The following is a 16,388-nucleotide window of genomic DNA, read 5'->3' as shown; positions in this document are numbered from 1 at the left end:
GTGCCAACGGGTATAAATAGGGAGACAGGTGTATCCACTCATTAGGTTTTACACTGAGGAGCCGAGAACGTGTCCCGGCAACAGCGACCGGTTCAAGGTTGTGGCATGGGGACAAAACGTCTCCGTTCCCTCCATGTACGTAACCGAGACGTTCCCTATCTGTCGGTCACTACGAGTTATGTCGAACGGCATATGGGGTCCTATGAAAAACGCCACAACCTGAACACCGTCACAACCCTGTGGCACTGCAATTGTTGACAAGCCATGGTGTGCCACAAAACACACAAAGGGTGAGTATATTGCTGCTGGAGAAGGCCACGCTGCTGTTCCACCCACACAAAGTTAGTGGAAGGGATTTCAACCTTCGGAGCTGCTCAGAGCTTCTGAAGCTCTGGGTGAGGTCCACGTATATGCAAATCGCTCTTACGGGACACAGCAACGCCAAGGCAGGATCTGCCTCCTCCAGGGGCAGCGCTTGCAGGTTCACCACCTGGTCTCAGAAGGGAGTGGTGGGAACCTTGGGCACGTATCCCGGCTGGGGTCTCAGGACAACGTGAGAGTAGGCTGGCCCGAACACAAGGCACTCTTCACTTACCGAAAATGCTTGGAGATCCCCGACCCTCTTGATGGAAGTGAGCGCGACCAGGAGCGCTGTCTTGAGAGACAGGAACTTAAGCTCGACTGAATCCAGTGGCTCAAAGGGACCCCTCTGAAGTCCTAGCAGAACAATAGAGAGGTCCCAGGAGGAAATCAGGGGTGTCCGAGGAGGATTTCTAGGGCAAGTGTTGCCACAACAAATGCCTTCATCTGAATCGGTGGCAACACATCGGTGCGATGATGACACGATGTGTACTGCTGCGCCATGCCCATCTCGGGATGCGGGAGTGCAACCAGTGCTGAAGTGGCCTCATATGGAGCAACCCGAGTGGCGTGACTGCGGCTGCGGATGCCATATGCCCCAGGAGCCTCTGAAAGTGTTTCAGTGGTACCACTGTCCTGCCTCTGAAGGAACTTGGGCAGTTCAGCACTGACTGGGAACGCTTGCTGGTGAGCCGTGCCATCATACTCACAGAGTCTAACTCCATACCGAGATAAGAGATTCTCTGCATCAACCTCGGGTCGGTACCACCCTTGTGCATTGCTTTTAGTGCCTTGGCTTGATGTACCTGCAGGATAGCCATGGCATGCAGGGCAGAAGCAGCTTGGCCCGCAGCACTGTAAGCCTTGGCAGCCAGAGCGGCCAACAGTTTACAGGCCTTGGACGGGAAACGCGGACGATTCCTCCAAGTGGCGGCATTTTGCAGGCACAGGTACACCGCAACCGCTCTCTCCACATGTGGAATGTCCACGTACCCCCTGGCTGCCTCGCCCTCGAGGGTGGTGAGGATGGAAGAGGGAGACGGGCAGCTTCTGGCAGTGAAAGGGGCCGTCCACGACTTCGTCACCTCTTCATGCACCTCCGGGAAGAAAGGAACCGGAGCAGAACGAGGTTGTGAGCTGCGCTCCGTGCCGAGAAACCAATCGTCCAGCTTCGAGGGCTCGGGACTGGGCAGTGTAGTCACCTCCAGCCCTATACTCACAGCTGCCCTGGCAAGCATGGGCGACAACTCAAAGTCAGATTTGGCAGCAGCGACAACACCCTAGGGGGGCAGCCCCGCCAAAAACTTATCCTCGGAGGTCGATAACCCATACCCCGATGCAGCAATCGACATCTGATCCTCGGGCGGTGCACCAAAAAACACGCTGGGGCCGCTGTGAGACAGCCCAGCAGAATCAATCGGCAGCTGCACGGGACATGCGACGCGTTAGGAGTGAGAGGTCCGTAGGGCGTGGCCAGGCGGAGAAGCTCTCACTGTAATCCTCAGATCTCCCAGAGCGCCTCCAGAGAGCCAGAGAGACCGGGACGGGTGGCGACAGAGGGGTCTGCTACACTCCCCTTGAGGAGTGAGAGACGTGATCGCAGCGATGCCATGTTCATAAGCCCACAATAGATGCATGAATCTTCCATGAGCGCAGCCTCAGCGTGTTGGATGCCCAGACTCTGCTCATGACCATCAACCGAAGACAGGAAACGACCGCATCCAGAAGGACACGGACGAAACGGCATCTTGAAAAAGACACAAATCGTCCGTGATTTGCTCTTTTAGAAACTGGTCTTTTAGTCGAAGCACCCAGGGGAATCGCCGTCACAGGGACACCGCTGTACCGCGCTGTCACACCAACCTGGAACAGCTCGAAAACAAAGATGAAAGGCTTTGTAGTGACAAGTTGCATCAACTACTCAGCTCTGAAGCAAAAATCTAGTGAGAGGATGCCCCTGTCGCCTATTTATACCCGTTGGCACGGGGAGTGGCTCAGGTATGTTAAATCCACTAGCCATTATTCATTGGTGTTTTCTCTTAAACTCAGAGATGATTGGCCTCCCAAGTGAGACCCCCCCATATGTCGTTTCGACATAACTCGTAGTGACCGACAGATAGGGAAAAATAATTTCTCATATGAAATTTTTTCAAGTATTTCTTGGCCGGCCAACAAGTTAAGAGAGACAGCCTCTCATTCTCTCTTACTTATCCTCCTCTTCCTCCAAAGTCAAATTTACATCTACTTTATAAAAGGAATTTAATAAAATAAAAACACAATGTGATCATTTTATGCACCGACTCTAAAGCTCTATGATTTGTTTTTCTCCTCCAGTGGAAGGCAGGGGATTTTTACCTGATTTCTGGGTTGTGGCTTGTACAGTTCTGTGCAGTGGCGATTTTTTTTTAACCACCTTCATTAATCTCTAGAAATTTAGCACCACTTTTACTGATTCCCTGTCTTTGCCTGAGCTCATTATGTTCATTATGTACTTTCCATCATGTCTTCATGCTTTTTCTAGACACCAGTTTGTGAGCAGCTGCTTTCAGGCCCATCTTTCAGCAGTTGTAAGGAAATCGTACCTCTTGACTCCTTCATCAAGGCCTGTGAATTGGACATGTGCTTCTGCACCAACAGGACCAGATCCTTTTGTGTTTGCAGAACCATCTCAGAATACTCTCGCCAGTGCATCCAGGCAGGTGGAAAGCCTGATCCGTGGATAAAGGAGCAGTTCTGTGGTGAGTTTAAACTTTTCAGAAGCCTGTTCCAAATCTGTTTGAAGTTTAAGTCTGAATGGCTTTAACATAATGTATACATTTTTAGACCAATCTTGTCCTTACCACAATATGGTGTATCAAGAATGTGGAAACCCTTGTATCAACACCTGTACAAACCCTGATAGAAGTCATATTTGTAAGGACCAATGCATCGATGGGTGTTTCTGTCCTGAAGGTATAATCTTTTAATGTGCTAAAGAGTTTTTTTTTTTTCTTGATGCAAATGGCATTACACAAATGGCTATAATATACTGTCTTATAGGATACCTGTTTGATGACCTCAGTGATAGAGGTTGTATTGCCAAGAATCAGTGTCCCTGCATCCACAATGGAAAAATATATGAACCTGGACAGACCTACAGAAGTAACTGTAAAGAATGGTGATTATATATTTATTTTTTTGTATATGTTGCATTATTTTTTTCAAGGTAATTTGTATTTCTTCATTACCTTCCGATTGTTTTCCTCTGAAATGGTACTGCTTCCTGTTATAGTGGAAAAAGTTTATCTTTTTCGGACAAAGAAACTTAACACTGTATTTAAACTTTATTTACCATGAAGCACTTGTGTCGATAATCTATGGAGCTGCGAAGACAGAGATTGCCCAGGGACTTGCTCTGTCGAAGGTTGTTCCCATATTACCACTTATGATGGGAGGACATACAGTTTTCATGGAGACTGTACTTACGTTCTTTCTAAGGTCAGTCTTTTCTGACAGTATAACATACTGCAGTCCATAGTCTACTATCCAGATTAATTTAGAGATAACTCTCAGTTATACATCCAAAGCATATTAAAGATGCAGTGCAACTCTAGTTTCACAGTACACTGCAATGTATTTAGTTATTTTAAGCACATAAAATTGACACAGTGTGTCAGTGCTGCAAAGCTTGTGATGCTTAAAATGAGTATTTTGTTATTATTAAATTGACCTTAGAAATTCCCATGAAATCAAACCAAATATATATTTCTAGCAAAATGTCACATCATTATGTGCTGGTGTCATATCTGTATTTCAACAGACCAGAGACAATGAGTTTACAGTTTTGGGGGATCTGATGAAATGTGGTTTTACTGTCACTGAAACATGTCTGAAGGCAGTAACAATTTTTTTCTCAAAGAGGAACACAGTAAGTTATCGCAAATTCAAAATTAAATTAATATCAGTACAGATAATTTTTTTTGCATTGTATTTTTTTTTCATTCTCAGTAAATCTCTTTGCATCTGAATCTTTCCTTGCAAATTAATGTTGCGAATTTTAGGTGTTCAGGATCCAGTCCGATGGAAAAGTGTTTGTTAATAAAACGTATTCACAGCTCCCTCTTTCCATTGGTAGGTCAGCAATTCAGTTGAATTTTCTTGTGATATATCATTGTATAACACATTTTTCTTAAGAGAAATATTATGAAATAACTAAACAGCACAAAATTAACTTTTTTTTTTCTGTAGCTGATGCAATGATTTTCAAACCCACCACATTTTTCATCATCGTCCAGACATCTTTTGGGCTTGAGCTGGAGATCCAGCTCATACCAGTAATGCAGGTTTACATAAAAGTTGATGTGACTTACAAGCAGAAAACAAATGGTAAGACAATTTGTATATTAACAGTGTTATCTTACAATTCCTATATACCTATAAAAGTACTTCTTCATTCAATGGAATAAGTTAATGGTAACGTACAACAGCTACATATGGCCATTAATTTTGACTTTCTATGCTTTCAAAATGTAAAATCGATTCTAGTTTTCTGTTTTTGATTAAGGTTAAATTACTTTTTGCAAAGTGTAAAAACAAATTATGTCAATTTTTTTGCTAGGTTTGTGTGGGAACTTCAACAGTATTCAAGCAGATGACTTCATAACTGTTAGTGGATCTCCTGAAGCTACAGCAGTAGACTTTGCCAATGGCTGGAAAGCACAAGCCAACTGCCCTGATGTTAAAAACAGCTTTGAGGATCCCTGCAGTCTCAGCTTAGATAACGGTATATCTCAATTCTCTATTTTGCACTGGCGATAGATGAGATAATGGCGATAATGAGCTAATCGCTCTTGTGCTGTCATGTAATAGCTCTTTACTCTTCTTTATTGCAGAGAGATATGCTAAGAAATGGTGCTCTCTGCTGTCAGACCCTGATGGGGTGTTTGCTCCATGCCACAAAGAGATCAGCCCTGATATCTATGAAATGGTGAGTTTAAGAGTCCTGCTGACAAATATAAAGATACGTTTCTTTTGAGATTGGACCAACACTTTTTAACCCAACAGATCTGCATGTATGATGCCTGTAGTTGTGAGAAAAGTGAAGACTGCATGTGTGCTGTTTTGTCTTCATACGTACACAACTGTGCTGCAAAAGGGGTTAATCTGCCTCACTGGAGAAACATTGCATGCAGTAAGTGATTCATTCAAACCTTTAAAGGGTTAGTTCATCCAAAATTTTAAATTAGGCTGCGTTTTACTCTCCCCTGAGGCATCCTAGGTGTATTTGACTTTCTTCTTTCAGGCGAATCCAGTCAGAGTTATACAGTATCTTTCAAGCTCTATCATTGCAGTCAGTGGGTGTTGCATTGCTTCAGTCCAAAAAAAGTGAAATATAAAGCGCCTTTCCATAAAAAAAAGTGTCTCACATGCCTCCGGGGGGTGAACAAAGGCCTCCTTTTGCCACTCGATGTGTTTTTGTAAAAAAATATCCATATTCAAAATGTAATAATCACTTTAATATAGCTTGCACCGAAGCAGTTCTGGGATCATGACGTATGGAGGTTAGCGTTGTGCATGCGAATGAAAACCAACGTTTGTTTACAGGTTCAAAAGAAGCAAATTTTCCTTACTTTAGCAAAGTCCCCTCTTGGCTTATATCGAAATCCTCTGACATTCTTCTTTACAAATCATCGTATTTGTACTTCTAATTAGTGACCGTTGTTTTGTTTTGATCTCTCCGCTGCGTTTCCACGTGCATCACTTCTAAGCTGACTTCTATGTCATCTGCCCAGAATTGCTTCCGTTTATAACAGTGAGTGCACGCTAAATTAAAGTGATTATTACATTTTGAATATTGATATTTTTCTTACAAAATCACATCGATTCACTACAGGAGGACTTCGTTCACCCTCTGGGGCCATGTGAGTCATTTTTTTTAACGGAGGGCACTTTTTATTTCACGTCTTTCGGACTGAAACAATGCAACACCTGCTGACTGCAATGATAGAGTTTGAAAAATCTAAGACAATTTGTAATATAACTCTGAATGGATTCGTCTGAAAGAAGAATGTCATATACACCTAGGATGCCTTGGGGTGAGCAAAACGCAGCATAATTTTCATTTTTGGGGGAAATAACCCTTTAAAAAGCATTAAGCATAAGACAATTAAAGAGATGATTGTTGATTGTACTGGACATGTGGATACAACATGCTTTGGTGGTTGTTCAAATAAAATAAATAAATGTTTTGTTGTTCACAGGCAAATTTTCAGCAAGCTGTCCCGACAATATGGTTTATTCTTACAATGTTCAAAACAACAGTCGTTCCTGCCGTTGCAACGGTGACCCAGACTTCACTTGTGATGTCACATTTGAGCCTGTAGATGGGTGTATCTGTGCAGAGGGAACGTTCCTTGATGAAGAAGCAAAATGTGTCCCTTTATCTAGTTGTTTCTGCTACAGCAAAGGCACAGTGATTCTCCCAGGAGAAGTTATCAACAGGGATGGCACCATGTGGTATGAGTCCCAATCTCTTTTAGTAGGGCTCTGACGCTTATAACTTTAAAATAATGAGAGTTTAAATGTATCAATGTGTGGTCACATTAGCCAAAATTAAACTTAACCGTTGTGGGTAAAAAAAATGTATTGTCTGTTGTCATACAGTGTAGCCAGTATGAAGCACAGCTCACACAAAAGTGACTTTAAAACTATGTAGCTTTCTGTTTATCAACATGGCAAATTTCAGTTTGAATGAACAATATAATGGCGTTAAAGAGGTCATATAATGGGATTTCAAATTGTATAGACGCTGTGTGTTTACTGTGAAAGCTAAACTACTTTATTTAAGTGTTGTATGACGCTGTTTCGTTGAGAAAGCGAAACTACTTCGTTTGGCCTTCCAAAATAGGACACGACTAGAAATCATGTTTATATCATGTTTATGATGGGTTTTATGTTTATGTCTCATCGGTACGGCCGGACAGGGCAGCCCAATATGTTAAGGGGAGTAACATTTCCGTCACATGCTTGAGGTATTCGGCCAATCACAACACACTGGATAGCTGGCCAATCAGAGCACACCTCGCTTTTCAGACCAATGAACCTTGTAAAAATCGATGCATTTCAGAAGGCGGGTCATAGAGGAGAAACAATAATGTACAGTATGTGGATAATAATGTATTTCTTGAACCTTAAACTGCATAAACACATTTCATCACACCAAATACACAAAATAATGTTCTTTTTAGCAGCATCATATGACCCATTTAATAGGAAGACTAATTTAAAAAGTAAACAACTCACATACGTAGATATAACCACTTTGTTACATCGAAATAAGAATTAAAATTGCATGAAAACATGATCTGTGGGAGGTTTTAGTCAGCTTTTAATCAGCTTGGTGAAATTTTAAGTAAATCTAATAATTTTGATTAGTTTCTCACAAAACAAGGCTTCTTTTCTGATGTCATTTTGCTTATCAAGTAAATGTATCTTGATTTAAAAAAACATTCATGAAGACATTTGGAAAACAAGTTGATCTCACTTTTATTGCAGTGAGATCAGAACAGTAAAAATGATTTGTTAATGGAGATCTGTTGGAAGTTGTATTGTCAAACTATAAAGTGTTTACATTTAGAGACCATACTGATGTATTGTGTTTAATTCAATCTATTCCTTCATTTGTTTTATATGGTCTTTAAAAGTCTTACATTTACCTACATAAAGCCTGAAGATTTGTTTGATTTTTATTTTATGATTTCTGTTTCAGCACTTGCAAGGACGGGAAACTCAGTTGCATTGGAAAGAGAATTAGGCAACAATGTGAGTACTCCCAAAAATTAGTGTACTTATTAAAAACATCTTGAGTTACACATGTAACCATAGTTCCCGGAGAGGGGATACTTTGGGGTATACCATCAGCATGACTGGTGTCTGAAGCATGTGTGAAAACACTACCGGATTCACTGGCCCGTGACTTCATTAACAGGGTGCCCTGGAGTATAAGAGGGCACCTGTAATGCATGTCACCAACATCTTTGTCTGAAGAGAGTTGTAAATAGGCTGGCCCTAGGCATGGCAAGGGGATGCAGTGTCTCGTTCCCTCTTGCTCTAGCTCGCGAGCATCTTTTCCATAGGGGGAATCCTCACATATCTGTGCTCAGATAATCCCTCCACATTGGCATAATAGCCGGCTGGAAAGGATGCAGAGCTGAATATGGATTCACCCACAATCTCTCAAGCTCGGCATGGAGATCGAGGAGAAAGTGAAGGCTCTTGAGGGAAGGATGATGGATGGACAAACAACACTTGTCCAGTCTGCTGCGAGCAGCTTTCTGCTTTTCTAGCTCCCAGACCAAATCGAGCCTCTTTGCAACGCGAGCCATTACTTCCAACATTTCTCCATATGCGGGGCTGGCAGAACTCAGTACTCACACTCTCTTCGTCCTCACCATTCACATAAACGTCCTCACTTTCATGACTGGATGGTGCCAGCAAAGTGCTATCCGCGAGAGAGAGATAGTGTCTGGATCCTGCCGATTGATCAAGCTCGCCTTCGAAGATCTAGAGAATTCTAGTCCCTTATTGAGCTTCTCCACAAGATCATCCTGCGAATCCCACGAACAAGTTTCAACCGTGCCTCGGCAGCAGCGGGACACAAAATGGAGATGCCTGTCCCACATTCCATGACAACAGGGACTGGCGAGAATGGAGCTTCCTCATCATAAATTTATCACAATGAGTGCATTTAGTGTCCTTGAGCACTGAACACATGTGTTCCTCGGTTATGTGTGTCCTCAGGTTTCAGAAATCTCAGAAAAGGAGGCAAAAAAAACAACAACAAATTGCAAACAGCAAATTGAGCGAACAAATTAGGAAATTGTGCGCACAATTTATAAATTGAGTGAACTAAATAGTAATTCGATGGAACGCAATAGTAATGGTGTTCATGTTTTAGGACATTGAGGGAACAAATTAGTAAATCGAGCACACGATTTGGCCTAATATTTTTTCTTGCATGTCATGTGCAGGGCTCCGTAATATACAGTATATATATATATATATATATATATATAAATAAACAATGGTTCATGAAGACAATAAAGCTGTTGAGGTGCATCACTGGCAGCCTCTTATACTCTGTGGCACCCTTCTAATGATGTCATGGGCTGTGTGGTCCGATGAATTTGGAGTGTCCCCTGGGGACGCAGTGTGGATTTCCCTTGAAGGGGAACTATTGCTTTCTATTTAAATGCATTTCATGAAGTTATTTAAGCATAAACACTAATTGGAGCAGGCCCAAAATAACTGATACTGGGGTTTTAAGTAAATTTTCTGATTTTCTTCATACCTGTATGATGTCCTCGTAAAACATAAAAGGAGTTACATAACATGATGTCCAGTCGGCTGTTTTCCACACATTGGAATGTAATAGTTACCATTTAAAATAGACTGTCCGATTTCAGTGGTATATTCATGAACCATTTATGGCTTTATGTGAGGAATATTGCATCCAGTTCAATCAGTTTCTTTGCTTTTCTTGAAATCACTAATAAATGTCTTTCTGTGCCACCAGCTTGTCCCCAACCTATGGTGTTCTTTGACTGCACTAGTGCTGCTCCTGAATCTACAGGATCAGAGTGCCAAAAGAGCTGCAACACTTTAGATATGGCTTGTGTGAGTGTTTAAAGTTTGTTTCTAAACACTATCCTAAGACAAATAGTCAGAAAAAAGTTGCACAAGATATATTATCATTTTAAAATAATGTTACTTTTTCAAAACAGATTAGCAGTGAGTGCATCTCGGGCTGTATGTGTCCGCCTGGACTGGTATCAGATGGTATGGGTGGCTGCATCAAAGAAGATCTTTGTCCTTGCATTCACAATGGCATTTTACACCAACCTGGAGATACAATCAAAGTGGACTGCAATAGCTGGTAAAATCACATTTAAACTATTAATCTATTTTTGCTATCACAGAGGAATTATTATTATTATTTTTTTCTGAACCATTATTTGCTCTACCACATCTCAAATTAAGTACTGTGTTTGATAGCATCCTGTGGTATGAAATGGCATTTTAAAATATAATATATTTTTTAAATGCTCTTTTCTTAAGAGGTTTATATTTTTCAAGCTTTTTTTTTTCAAGTCTATTGTATGATCTGTTCATGAACACCTGAGGGTCAAGTTTAGAGGTGGACCTTCATTGGAACATTTTACTAACAAACCATTAGTTTATGATCAGAAATGATGAGCTGGGTCTCACAAATTCATACAAAACAACCTATTTGTATAACACACAGAGTATGCATATTTATATCTGTGTGTATGCAGTACTTGTAAGGACAGGAAATGGGAATGTACCACAAACCCGTGCCATGGAACCTGCTTAGTTCACGGAGATGGCCATTACATTACATTTGATGGAAATAGATACACTTTTGATGGAGAATGTGAATACACTTTAATCACAGTGAGTACAGAATAAATCTCTACAATACAATTTGATTTAATTTACTTCATTACAATTTTGCTTACAAATGTTTATGATTATATTATTAAAATATAATAATAATAATAATAATAATAACCTAGCTGTAACTGAATTGTGGGTGCTGCTATAGAGATTAAAGCTTAGTCTAGGGACATTTTTTTAGAACTTCTCAATACTATCAATAAAAATATAAGTAAAGCAAAGATAAGAAAAGGTTTAATATAAATGCAAAGACAAATCTGTGTGATTTATACAGGATTATTGCGGACATGCCAATGCCAGTGGTACTTTGCGAGTTCTCACTGAAAACATACCATGTGGATCTACTGGCGCCACTTGCTCTAAGGCTGTCAGACTTTTCCTTGGGGTGAGAGTGCTTGGATTGCTAAACAGGTGTATATATATATCACAGGTGCCTGATAAATAAATGTATTTTCTTCTTTTAGAACAAGGAGCTCAAATTGACAGATGGAGGTTATCAGACTTTTCACAGAGATGAGGGAGCGGACATTCCTTACCAAATTTTGATAAGAGGAATTTACATGGTCATTGAGGCAAATAATGGACTAATTGTCATGTGGGACCAGAGGGCAAATGTGTTAATCAAACTCAGTCCAAACTTTAAGGTGAGAAATACATCTATAGTGATGTATCACTATATAAATGCCTCAGAGACTACAGTTTATTAATTAGACCGAGTTGTCTTGCAAGGCTGTTGAATTTTTTTGTTTGATATGTTAGTTAACATGCATCTTGTTCTGGTACAGGGTGCTATTTGTGGTCTTTGCGGGAACTTTGATGGGAACGCAAACAACGACTTCATGTTGAGAAGTCAGGAGGTGGTTGTTAAACCCTTGGACTTTGGAAACGATTGGAAAGAGTCTAATAGCTGTCCTGTTACTATGGAAATTAGAAATCCCTGCTCAAATAATCCTTACAGGCAAGCATGGGCTCAGAAAGAATGTAGCATCATTAAGAGTGGAGTTTTTACAACATGCCATTATCAAGTAAGTCAACATGCAGCATGGTGAGCTTTTACAATATCCTGTTGTTCATGTATGTATAATCGAATTGCATTTTTCTTATTAAGGTGGATCCCAATCATTTTTATGATGCTTGTGTGAGAGACTTGTGTGCTTGTGATAGCGGTGGGGATCATGAGTGTTTGTGCACTGCTATAGCAGCCTATGCACAGGCCTGCAATGAGGCTGGAGCCTGTGTTGCCTGGAGAACACCTAAAATATGCCGTGAGAGACTGCAAATTTTCTTAGTTTAATTCGAATCACTGAAAGAGGCCATAGGAGAAAAAAAAAGACATGAAGTAAAAACTTTTTTTCTCTCTTACAGCATTGTTCTGTGATTATTACAATGCTCCTGGGAAGTGTGATTGGCAGTACAAACCTTGCGGAGCTCCTTGTCTGCAGACCTGCAGAAATCCAATTGGGCAGTGCTCAAGTCAGATACGAGCACTTGAAGGTAAAAAACACAAAAAAAAAAAAACAACAACAACAAAACAAAACCTGCCTTTTATTTCATGAGTACTTTGTCCGAACTTGGTTCACATAGACAACAGAACATTATGAGTAAACATTTCAAATTTGATCATTTTATGTTTCCAGATGGTGCTATAATTAAAGAAAAACATACCTTTGCATTGTGTGTTGACATTTACCCTCAATACAACTTTATAGACAATTTATGGAAATCGATAATTGATGCCTTTGACTGCATTTATGGATTATAATTATTTGCAGAATTAAATTATAGTCTTTTATTTGGCAAAATAACCTTAAATGGTTAGTCCACCCAAACATTTTTGTCATTAATTACTTACCCTCATGTTGTTCCAAACTCGTAAGATATTTTTGATGCATTCTGACAGCTCTCTGACCCTACGGTGGCCGAGACAGCTCAACACATGCAAACTGAAAAAACATCAGCAAGTGAAGAAAACGTCTTCATCAGTTTGACAACACAAGTGTTGCAAATCATCACAACACATGCATATAGCGAAACGCGCTACAAATCCTCACAACACTTGCATACAACGAAAACGCGCTGCAAATACTTCACAACACATATAAATTAAGAAATACTGCAAATCCTCACAGCACATACACATTAAGAAACAATTAATGAGGCATTGCAAATTTATTTTTATTAACCTTGAAATTATATTTAGTTGAGAATATTAAAGTTAGCCATCTTAAGTAACGTTTTACATTTAATCATGTAATTATTCAGCTTATTTAGGCTAATAATATCCAAAAGATAAAGGAATCATGGTCATGGTTTAAAAAACACCATGAAAAAAAAAAAAAACTCACCTTCCAGTTCACCAACAGCTCCACTGACCAGTAGCCACTGCTCGATAAACAAATCCAAGTCGGGTCCGACACTTTTTGAGGTCTCCTTGAAACATTTCCATTGTGGTCAGTGCTATTTGCAGCACGTTTGTTAATGCATGTTTTGTGAGGATTTGCAGCGTTTCTTTATATGTATGTGTTGTGACGGATTTGCAGCGCGTTTCATTATATGCATGTGTTGTGAACGATTTGCAGCTCGTTTCGTTATATGCATGTGTTGTGAGGATTTGCAGCGTTTCATTATATGCATGTGTTGTGAGGATTTGCAGCGTTTCATTATATGCATGTGTTGTGAGGATTTGCAGCGTTTCATTATATGCATGTGTTGTGAGGATTTGCAGCGATTCATTATATGCATGTGTTGTGAGGATTTGCAGCGTTTCATTATATGCATGTGTTGTGAGGATTTGCAGCGTTTCGTTATATGCATGTGTTGTGAGGATTTGCAGCGTTTCGTTATATGCATGTGTTGTGAAGGATTAGCAGCGCGTTTCGATATATGCATGTGTTGTGAGGATTTGCAGCGTTTCATTATATGCATGTGTTGTGAGGATTTGCAGCGTTTCGTTATATGCATGTGTTGTGAAGGATTAGCAGCGCGTTTCGATATATGCATGTGTTGTGAGGATTTGCAGCGTTTCGTTATATGCATGTGTTGTGAAGGATCTGCAGCGTTTTGTTATATGCATGTGTTGTGAAGGATTTGCAGCGCGTTTCATTATATGCATGTGTTGTGAAGGATTTGCAGCGTTTCGTTATATGCATGTGTTGTGAAGGATTTGCAGCACGTTTCGATATATGCATGTGTTGTGAGGATTTGCAGCGTTTCTTTATATGTATGTGTTGTGAAGGATTTGCAGCGCGTTTCATTATATGCATGTGTTGTGAAGGATTTGCAGCGTTTCGTTATATGCATGTGTTGTGAAGGATTTGCAGCACGTTTCGATATATGCATGTGTTGTGAGGATTTGCAGCGTTTCATTATATGCATGTGTTGTGAAGGATTTGCAGCGCGTTTCGTTATATGCATGTGTTGTAAGGATTTGCAGCGTTTCATTATATGCATGTGTTGTAAGGATTTGCAGCGTTTCGTTATATGCATGTGTTGTGAAGGATTTGCAGCGCGTTTCGATATATGCATGTGTTGTGAGGATTTGCAGCTTTTCGTTATATGCATGTGTTGTGAAGGATTTGCAGCGTGTTTCGTTATATGCATGTGTTGTGAGGATTTGCAGCGTTTCGTTATATGCATGTGTTGTGAGGATTTGCAGCGTTTTGTTATATGCATGTGTTGTGAAGGATTTGCAGCGCGTTTCATTATATGCATGTGTTGTGAGGATTTGCAGCGTTTCGTTATATGCATGTGTTGTGAAGGATTTGCAGCGCGTTTCGCTATATGCATGTGTTGTGAGGATTTGCAGCGTTTCTTTATATGTATGTGTTGTGAAGGATTTGCAGCGCGTTTCGTAATATGCATGTGTTGTGATGATTTGCAGTGCGTTTCGATATATGCATGTGTTGTGATGATTTGCAGCACTTGTGTTGTTAAACTGATGAAGATGTTTTCTTCATTTGCTAATGTTTTTTCAATTTGCATGTGTTTTCTTAAGTTGCAGCGTGTTCAGCTGCCTCGGCCACCGTACTGACCCTCCATTAGACAGCAAGTTTATCAATGTCCAACAACATAGCGAGGAGATCGGTAAAATAATCCATGTGACAACAGGGTTTCAACCGTAATTTTACAAAACTACAAAAAAGAAAGAGAAAAGACTTTATCCAAAAATTTGTCCGCTTAACTTTGTGCCATTTTGGAGAGTATCCACGTAACCGCAAAGCAGGTATGCTGTTCTGTGTCAGCCACACCACACAGGCACGGTTATTTCCGTTCAAATCAAATCAAATCACAAAGAGCTTTAGAATGCATGGTTAGAGAGCTTTCAGAATGCATCAAAAATATTTACATTTGTGTTCCAAAGATGAACAGAGCTCTAACTGGTTTGGAACGACATGAGGGTGAGTAATTAATGACGGAATTTACCGTTTTTCAATATTTTTGGGTGAACTAACCATTTCAGATATTTCGAATCTTGAGATGCAATCTATGTCACATGGATGTCACTTAATTAATTCTGAATTTTGTATTTTATTTTCATTTTACAAGGTTGTTACCCCAAATGTCCCCCTGGACATCCTTACTTTGATGAGGATACAATGAAATGTGTTAAAAAAGAGCAGTGTGGCTGTTATGACAAAGAGGGGAAACATTACAGCGATCAGGAGATAGTTCCTTCAATAGAGAACTGTCAAATATGGTATGCTATCGTTTCATGTAAACAAATACAGTCTACCATCATAAAATGTAGTTTTAATTTTTTAAATGTTTGTCTTAAAGCTATTGCAAGTCCATGGAGATCAACTGCAAATACAATGCAACCGGTAGGAACACTTTTTAAATATTTATTCATCTATATCAGAACTTCATCTTTCCTTCATTGGCACTTAATTATGTAAACGTCTTTATTTATAAATTTGCAGCTTGCACCTGCACATTCAAAGGGAACAAATATATGCATGGAGACACAATATATAATACTACAGATGAGCTTGGCAGCTGCATGACAGCTGTCTGTGAGGAACGTGGAATAATTCAAAAGACTTCATACCCTTGTCAAACATCACATTCAACAACGACTTATACTTCACCAACTGACTTTTCCAGTAAAATTGCAGGTAATAGTTTTACTACTATCTTCTCAAGTACAAGTTTTTAGCTTATGTTTAAACAAGTATTAAATGTGTTGATACTTTTGGTTCCAATCATAGCCTTTGAATGAAATTATGATTTAATGGGTAATTAAAAGGATCAAGTTTTAAAAAGTTATTTAAAAGAGGATATATAAATTATAAACCTGTTTTGTCACTGGAAACATTTTAGTGTTATGATTGTATATAACCTGTAACTTCCTGGTTTCTGAAAAAACGTTTGTGATGTTTAATGCTCATGATGATTATTGGTTATCAGTGATCTTTGACAGTTAAAAATAAAAGATCTGATTTTGTAGATATTCCCATAAATCACTACCTTGGAATAATAAGTTCTATCTGAAATATTTGTCAAAAATGAATAATTCACATATTCTTATTCTGTGACAACTTATTCACCTCATGAGATGTTTTTAATTTTTTATT

The 16,388-nt window shown here is 39.8% G+C and overlaps 1 protein-coding gene across 1 annotated transcript; it reads left to right on the top strand.

Moving 5' to 3' along the window:
* The first annotated feature begins 1,341 nt into the window (after nucleotides 1-1,341).
* On the top strand, nucleotides 1,342-16,231 carry LOC132099158 (mucin-5B-like). Its single transcript, XM_059505620.1, has 23 exons — nucleotides 1,342-1,590; nucleotides 2,882-3,098; nucleotides 3,184-3,312; nucleotides 3,400-3,517; nucleotides 3,699-3,837; nucleotides 4,160-4,267; nucleotides 4,401-4,470; nucleotides 4,588-4,725; nucleotides 4,958-5,122; nucleotides 5,232-5,326; nucleotides 5,404-5,530; nucleotides 6,600-6,855; nucleotides 8,108-8,160; nucleotides 9,914-10,014; nucleotides 10,122-10,273; nucleotides 10,674-10,812; nucleotides 11,090-11,200; nucleotides 11,280-11,459; nucleotides 11,601-11,840; nucleotides 11,924-12,080; nucleotides 12,181-12,309; nucleotides 15,361-15,511; nucleotides 16,222-16,231. The coding sequence occupies exons 1-23, from the start codon at nucleotides 1,342-1,344 to the stop codon at nucleotides 16,229-16,231; spliced, it is 3,234 nt and encodes a 1,077-aa protein (XP_059361603.1).
* Nucleotides 16,232-16,388: the final 157 nt, after the last annotated feature.

The sequence above is a fragment of the Carassius carassius genome, chromosome 2 (genome assembly GCF_963082965.1).
Source record: "Carassius carassius chromosome 2, fCarCar2.1, whole genome shotgun sequence".
Lineage (NCBI taxonomy): Eukaryota > Metazoa > Chordata > Actinopteri > Cypriniformes > Cyprinidae > Carassius > Carassius carassius.
This window is presented reverse-complemented; position numbering and strand designations above follow the sequence as displayed.